Source organism: Crocuta crocuta, unplaced genomic scaffold (assembly GCF_008692635.1).
Source record: "Crocuta crocuta isolate KB4526 unplaced genomic scaffold, BGI_CrCroc_1.0 scaffold163, whole genome shotgun sequence".
NCBI lineage: Eukaryota > Metazoa > Chordata > Mammalia > Carnivora > Hyaenidae > Crocuta > Crocuta crocuta.
This window is the reverse complement of record NW_027529533.1, coordinates 6,393,725-6,401,880: the sequence shown is the minus strand read 5'-3', so window position 1 is coordinate 6,401,880 and position 8,156 is coordinate 6,393,725. Positions and strand designations below refer to the sequence as shown.

The window sequence follows — 8,156 nt, the reverse complement described above, 5'->3', positions numbered from 1 at the left end:
TCACCTAATATGACCAAAGATTTTGCTTATCATTCACTTTTTATATCTTAAACTTATGGAAGTTAAGAATTCTAAAGAGCAAGGAATAATTTTTAAAGTAATAAGATTAAAAGGTAATAATAAAAATTTAACTCTAAAATTGCATATAAAATTCTCGTAAGAAACCTAAATTGAAACTAAATCAAATGTCTACAGTTGTTATATGTCTAATTCTATTTTGAATAGTGATCAAAATGAAAACTTTCCTTGAGTTCTTAGAGTTAGCTAAGCTAACCATACCTTCCAAAAAATAGCATTTTTGTCACATTTACTGCAAATCAGTCATCTTCATACTAAGTCAGATTTCACAACCTGAATTCATTAGGATGTATTGATTTTTGAAGACTTGTCATTTTGCTTTAAGAAGGTTTGAGACTTGGATTTAACATCCAAATTTTTATAAAATTTCTGTTATCTATGTTCAGGTTAAATAAGATGTTGTGTGTATGTTTTTAAGTAGTATATTAATAGGATAAATACTATAGAATGCCAGAAAGAATTTAAATAGCTATAAACATTAACTCACATTAAATAATTTACCAATTTACTTCCAGATCTTTGATGCTTTTAAATCTCGACTTCACGATTCCAATAGTAAAGTAAATCTGGTGGCTCTAGAAACAATGCACAAAATGATTCCTTTGCTTAGAGACAACTTATCTCCTGTAATCAACATGCTAATTCCAGCAATAGTAGATAACAATCTGAATTCTAAGAATCCAGGCATCTATGCTGCTGCCACAAATGTTGTTCAGGCACTGAGTCAGCATGTAGGTAAGAAATCTTACTTTTGCACTCAAATTATTTTGACTTTACTTTCATACTTTCTGATCCAACACATGATGTATATTTTATAATGTTGAAATCATAGATATTCAACATTTGTCATTTAATGTTGTGATATTCTCAGTATTTTAAATTATTTTTAGAGATTAAACAATATCCCATTAAATTGGCTTTCTCATCCCTTATTTTTGATTTTTCAGTTCTTTTTTTTTTCTACATCAACCTCACATCTGGTGCAAAATTAACTCAAAATGGATTGTAGATTTAAATGTAAAACTTAACTGTAAAACTTTTAAAGACAACATAGGTAAAAATCCTTAGGATTTTGGTGAAGAGGTGTTAACATGACACTAAAAGCATGATCCATAAAAGTCGACAAATTAGAGTTAATCAAATTTAAAAACATTTGCTCTGCAAAAGACCTATTAAGTGCATAAAGAGACAAACTACAGATTTGGAGGAAGTATTTGCAAACCACATATCTGAAGAAGAACTCAGATAGAATACATAGAGAACTCTCAAAACTGAACATTAAAGCAAACAATCCAGTTAGATAATGGGCTAAGGACATGATAGAACACTTCACTGAAGAGGTTATATGGATGGCAAATAAACATATAAAAAGATGTTTAATATCACTTGTTATTAGGGAACTACAAGTGCAGGTTAAGACCATGATCGCTACACAAATATGTTAGTCTTTTCAGGCTGCTCTAGCAAACCACTACAGAGTGGGCAGTTTAAAAACAAACATTTATTTCCTCACAGTTCTGGAGGCTGGAAAGTTCAGGATCAGGGTGCCAACAGATTTGGTATCTGGTGAGGGCCTACTTCCTGGTTCCTAAATGGCCATCTTCTGTTTGTGTCTTCACATGATGGATGGGGCAGTGGAGCTTTCTGGGGCATCTTTTGTGAAAGCTCTAATCCCATTTATGAAGGCTCTACCTTTATGACCTAATCACCTCTCAAAGACCTCACCTCTGAATACCATAACAACAGGGATTGGGTTTCAACATATGAATTTTGGAAGACACAGACATTCAGTTTATAGCAAATATTAGGACAGCTAAAATTAAAAAGAGTGACAATACCAAATCCTAACAAGATTTTGGAGAACCCGGATCTCTGCTACATAAATAAAATGGTGTAGCCACTCTAGAAAATAGTTTATTGATATCTTTAAGAAACCTAAGCATACACTTACTATATATCCCATCAGTTGCATTCCTAGGTATTTATTCTACAGAAATATAAACTTAACTTCCATCCAAGAAGTTACACTCTTGTTCATAGCAGCTTTATTTGCAATAACCAAAAACTGCAGACAACCTAAATGTAATTCAGTGAGTAAATAGTGAAAAAATTTATGATACATCCATACCATAAAATACCACTGAGTAATAAAGTAGTATTATAGTTACATGTAACAACTCGGATGGATCTAAAAGGGCATTATGCTGAATGAAAAAGGACAGTCCTAAAAGGCCACATACTGTAGGATTCCATTTGTATAACCTGAAAATGATAAAAGTTTACAGAGATGGAAAACAAATTAGTGGCTATCAGGGTTTAAGGGCAGCTAGGAGGGGCTGGATGTGACTATAAAGAGGCAGCACTAGGAGATCTTTGTGGTAATAGAATGGTTCCCTATGCTAATCACAGTGATCATTACACAAATCTACACATGTGATAAAATGACATAGGACTATACACACACATAGGGGTGCCTCACTGGCTCAGTCATTAAAGCATGTAACTCATGATCTTGGGGTCATGAGTTCAAGCCCCACAATGGGTGTAAAGCTTACTTAAAAATCAACAAAGAAAGTGAATGATGTAGATTAGAACTATGCACAGGTATTGTCAGATATATTACATATCAAATTATTTTGGATAATTATGTAAGATGTAACCTTTGGATGAATGGTACACAGGACCTTTTTGTACTATCTCTGGTTTCCTGTGAATCTATAATTATTACAAAACTAAAACTTTGAGAAAATCAGTAAAAATAAAAACTATCCCCTCCAAAATGTAATTTTGTTTGTTTTTTATTTTGTTTGTTTTTAATGAACAAAATATATATTCTGAACAAAATATATATATATTCTATCTTTTGGAATAAGATGACTAGGAGATAGGCAATTCTTTTGCTTTTTTATACCTATGATAGCTGTTTTAAAACTCCTATTTGAGGTATTTTTATTTCTTATTTGCTATAAGAATAGTATTCTATTAAGGTTTTATAGATAATGTTAAGTAGTGAGTACATAGATTTAAAAATCTTTTTAACACATTTGCATTCATTTGCTTGAATATCTTTTCCTTTCAATGCTGTGTAATGGAAAATAAGAACTCCTAACTCTTTAAACATGTGTCTATATTATTCTTTTTGTTTAGACAATTATTTGCTTCTACAGCCATTTTGCACAAAAGCTCAGTTTTTAAATGGAAAAGCAAAACAAGATATGACTGAAAAGCTTGCTGGTAAATATTCTTTAATTGTTATTTCTAAAGAAATATTAACTAAAGAAAAATGATAGGCATTTCAGTTAGTTTTGGGATAGCTACCAAATTCAATATCATTACCCACGATGTAGAAATGACTTGCATAGGTGCACCTGGGTGGCTCAGTTGGTTGAGCACCCAACTTTGGCTCAGGTCATGATCTCGCAGTTCGTGGGTTCGAGCCCTGCGTCAGGCTCTGTGCTGATGGCTCGAAGCCTGGAGCTTGTTTCAGATTCTGTGTCTCCCTCACTCTCTGCCCCTCCCCCACTCGTGCTCTGTCTCTCTCTGTCTCAAAAATAAATAAACTATTAAAAAATTTTTTTAAAAAGAAATGACTTGCATAATGATCCATATGAGAACTTTTTAAGACTTTTACCCCAAATATTTTTTAGTTTATCCTTTTTATTTCCTAGTAAGTATTTCTTCTTGTCAGATTTAAAAATAGAGACATTAAAATCAAATTGGTACTCATGAAAAACTATTTCAAATTATATGTTTCATAAAAGATCATTGGGTTAAAAATGTATGTTTTTTGGAAAACACTGAGGTAAATTTGGGGTTTAATTCCTGTCTTTACTAATTTTGCCTGAGCTAAGTTGTCCTGTGTGGAATTCTAATATTTGAAGATTCCAGTCTTAGGGAAGAAAGTTTCTGACCTTACTTTTCTTTAAAATGCCTGACATTTTAGAACAAATGGCATAGGGAAGAAGCTTAGTATATTTTATATGCTTTTTAATTAGCAAAACTTTATATTTTAAAAACCTGACTGTTTACTATATTTTTATGTTTCAGATATTGTCATGGAACTTTATCAAAGGAAGCCCCATGCCACAGAACAGAAAGTGTTGGTTGTTTTATGGCATCTCTTAGGGAACATGACAAATAGTGGCTCTTTGCCTGGAGCTGGAGGAAATATACGAACAGCCACAGCTAAATTATCAAAAGCACTTTTTGCACAAATGGGTCAGAATCTATTAAATCAGGCTGCATCTCAACCACCACATATCAAAAAGAGTTTAGAAGAATTGCTCGATATGACAATATGAAATGAATTATGATTCTTTGATGAAATATAGTATGATGAACAAAATTGTTTACATGATGACAAATGGAACTTTTTAAAATTACACTTTCAGTGCCTGCATTTCTCATCTGGTAAATTAAGTCAATGGCTATTTGTATTTGCAACCAGTGGGCACACATCTGCCTTGCATCAACCCTACCACTTGTACCCATCACACAGAAACCTAAAATAATTAATATAACCTAATATTCATGAAATCTGAGGCAAATGGAATGAATCCAATTATAATATTTTTGAGGAAAGTCCTGCTCATTTGCACTGTTCTATAGAAGCCACCATTCATTGTCCTATATGTACAATTAGATTTGTGATTAAAAATATACTTTTTATTATGTAATCATGTTCTGTCATTACTCAGCCTTATTTTATGAAGTGAAAGAAGTCATTGAACTATGTTATCACAAACTAACTTTTGTGTGCTATTTGTGGAAAACATATATTTCCGAAATCAGTCCGCTAATATGATTGTGCAGTATTAGCTTGCTTTTGCTGCTGTGTTAATGTGATATATTTGCTTACCATTTGGGTTTAATCATCTACATAATTGTGAAATTTAACACATTATAATGAAGCATGATGACCAAAGTTTTAGAAAACAAACATTTTAAATGCACGTTTAAGAAAACGTGTTGAATGTAACTTCCCTATTTTTGTGTGCAAACACTAAATTTTATTTCTATATATCCTGACATTTATAAAGGTGTTATTTTGCTGCCCAGTTGTGTAATTCTCAAAAATAGTGCCAGGTCTTCTATAGGCTTTTCTCAGAATTCTTGGGCTATAAGTACTGTATGCATCTTAAAAAGAAAAGGAATGTTACAAAATAAAAGGATTTATTTCTGTAGATGTGTGAGAGGTGTCCTATTTTTCCAACTTAACAAATTTGTTAAAATAAAAAAATATATATATTGTAATATTGACTTAGCACTTTCACTTGGAATACTTGATACAATATTGACCTATCTCTATTGACCTAACAATAGGCCTGGGATATAGTTCTAGCTTTAGAGGAAATTAGGTGTGTGATCTTGGGCAAGTCACTTACCAGTTTTAGGTCTCCCATTTTGTCATCTCTAAAATTGAGGGCTGAATAGATGATTTTTAAGGTTCTGTCTTGTTCTAAAATTATACGGCTCTGTGTTGTAGTTTACTCAATGATCACTTTATTACAACTGTGAACTATCGTCATTCCTTTTCACTTCTTGTGTCACTAACTGGTTTTCTGATGTATTTGGCTGCATTTTAAATTGTGATCCTTTGTATTACTCCAAGAGTGCTGAGAAGAAAATGGGGGGTGGGAGGTTACATCAATTTGAAGAGAAGCTGAAAGGAAAGATTTGGTTGCTTTTTCTGTTTATGGGCCTTGTTACATACATTCATAGTTACATACCTTAAACACTTTATCTTCTCTTTTTTATTATGTGTCTATAGATGGGTCTGAAGTTGTCAAACTTTCTGTAAAGAACCAAAAAGTAATTATTTTTGGTTTTGTAAGGTACAGATTGCGGCATATATTTTGTTTTTTGTTTTCTTTTTTTTACAATATTTTAAAAATGTAAACATTCTTAGGCCAAACAAAAACAGGCCTCTGACATACTTTGTTAACACCTAATTTAGACTCTCTTGACCTCACCTGTAAATCTGAAATCATCATTAAATTTTTCTTTAACCCTTAATGATATGCACTATTAAAACTATAGTTACAGATTCCAAGTTTTATTCATTTTGACCATTGTCCTTGTGTTATTGCAAATGTGCCTACTAAATTTGCATTAATTGTTGGATATATTGAAGGTAAATTTTAAATTTCAAAGGGAAAAGACCATTACTTATGTATAAACTTAATTATCTGTTTTTTTGAGTTGATGTAGTTTGAATTTTGCATTGAAAAAGTACAGTAAATATAGTCACTACTATTAATGTGAGGACTTTACATAATCTCTGTGCTATCTTTTATTATAAAGAAAATACTCATTATGTAACAGAATCTCAGGTCTTAAAGATTTTCTCACTTTTAGTAACTTCTTTTTTTTTTTTTACAAATAGTTTATTGTCAAATTAGTTTCCACATAACACTCAGTGCTCATCCCCACAAGTGTCCTCCTCCACGCCCATCCCCCCTCCCCCCCACATCCATTAGTCCTCAGTTTTTGTCAGCATTCAGTAACTTCTTAATAATGAGCACTTAGAAGTCAAGCACTCTGTTATCAAGAACTGTTATCAACCCAGAAGTCAACAAAGAATTGGAGACTGATCACTGATTGAAAGAACAGCAAAAGGCCTGAATAAATTGGGAAGAATGAATACTTATACAAGCAGTAATAATTATAAAAGTTTATGACAACGAGCAAGCACTGTAACTCAAAAGTAAAGAAAAAAATTGAAGTGGCATATTTACCCAATGGACTCCATATCATATAGTCATTAAAAATGTTAAATACTTTAATCACAGGACAATATCCACAGAGTGTTAAATGCAAAAAGTCTGACTACAAAATAAGTGCAGTGTCTCTATCAAATATATATGCACACAGAAAATAAAACTGGAATAATACAACAGCAACATGTTAAACTATAGTAAACTAGGAGTAAAGAAGTTAATTTTTTTCAGAAATGAACAATATGTATTACTTATGTAATAAAATTTCAATTACAGGGGCACCTGGGTGGCTCAGTCGGTCAAGCGTTCGACTTTGGCTCAGGTCATGCTCACATGGTTTGTGGGTTTGAGCCCTGCGTCGGGCTCAGTGCTGACGGCTAGCTCAGAGCCTGAGCCAGCTTTAGATTCTGTATCTCCGTCTCTCTCTGACGCTCTCCTGCCCATGCTGTTTCTCTTTCTCTCTCGGAAATAAATAAAACATTTTAAAAATTTTAATAAATAAAATAAAATTTCAGTTACAACAAGTAAAAGTCTGGAGAGAATCTGGAAATAAAGATAATGTGAAGAGAAAAAATATGGCGAGAGAGTAGTGAATATTAGAAAGTGGTAAGAGAGGTAGAAATGATTAGAAGGTAGATGAGAAAGGGGAGCAAGATATTTCAAAGGTAAGGAACTTAAGACTGATTTAGAAAGCATGGATTTGGAACCCAATTTTATTATCACTTACCAAACCTTATATTCTGAGTTATCATGAGGTCCAAAATTAAAATGGGATTGGGTATAAGAAATCATTTGTGAGACTCAAATTTTCTACAAAGATAATTCCTTTCAAGGAGCAAATTAAGAAAATGAACAGAAACCCTATAGAAATCTTGAGTATTGGGATAAGCTAGGCCTACTTATTTCATTGCTGGTTAGGGGTGTTGAATATGTCAAAGGCAAAATCAAGTACTCATTAATGATTTATGGCTTCATAAACCATTCTGCAACAGAGAACCTAAACTCTTAATTCATAATTAAACTCTCTGGGCAGAACAATGGATAAGCAGAGACTTAAAAGCCTTAAAGTAATTTACAGATTTAGCAAAGTTGTCACATATATATATACGTATATATATATACACATATATATACATATATATATGGATGGCATTATGTAAAATGAAGACAGAATGATCTGCTGCTACCAAATTCTGGTCAGTCCTAAATTTTTTTTTTTTCTCACCACTATTCCTGGAGTAGTACCCATGCTGGATGCTAAATAGATGATATTTGAATAAGATGGTGAATGATACGTAAATTTGATATTTATTCTGGAGACAGGAAGCAATGTTTGCAAAGGTGGAAATGGTGTATTAA

At 32.4% G+C, this 8,156-nt stretch overlaps 1 protein-coding gene and 1 long non-coding RNA gene across 5 annotated transcripts in view; one reads left to right on the top strand and one right to left on the bottom strand.

Annotated features, from left to right (window-relative positions):
- Window positions 1–1,722, bottom strand: part of LOC144229286 (uncharacterized) — a 24,419-nt gene extending 22,697 nt beyond the window's left edge. Inside the window, exons 1-2 of the long non-coding RNA XR_013334436.1 lie at window positions 1,592–1,722; window positions 566–653 (exon numbers count right to left, since the gene is read on the bottom strand). This is a non-coding gene — a long non-coding RNA (uncharacterized LOC144229286). The remainder of the gene's footprint in view (window positions 1–565; window positions 654–1,591) is intronic.
- The window catches only part of TOGARAM1 (TOG array regulator of axonemal microtubules 1), an 88,821-nt gene extending 82,691 nt beyond the window's left edge, over window positions 1–6,130 (top strand). For all 4 annotated transcript variants that reach the window (XM_077761286.1, XM_077761289.1, XM_077761288.1 and 1 more), the window contains 3 exons: window positions 594–813; window positions 3,226–3,312; window positions 4,126–6,130. In XM_077761286.1, the coding sequence (XP_077617412.1) occupies window positions 594–813; window positions 3,226–3,312; window positions 4,126–4,379 (561 nt within the window). In that variant the 3' untranslated portion in view covers window positions 4,380–6,130. The remainder of the gene's footprint in view (window positions 1–593; window positions 814–3,225; window positions 3,313–4,125) is intronic.
- The last annotated feature ends 2,026 nt before the right edge of the window (window positions 6,131–8,156 follow it).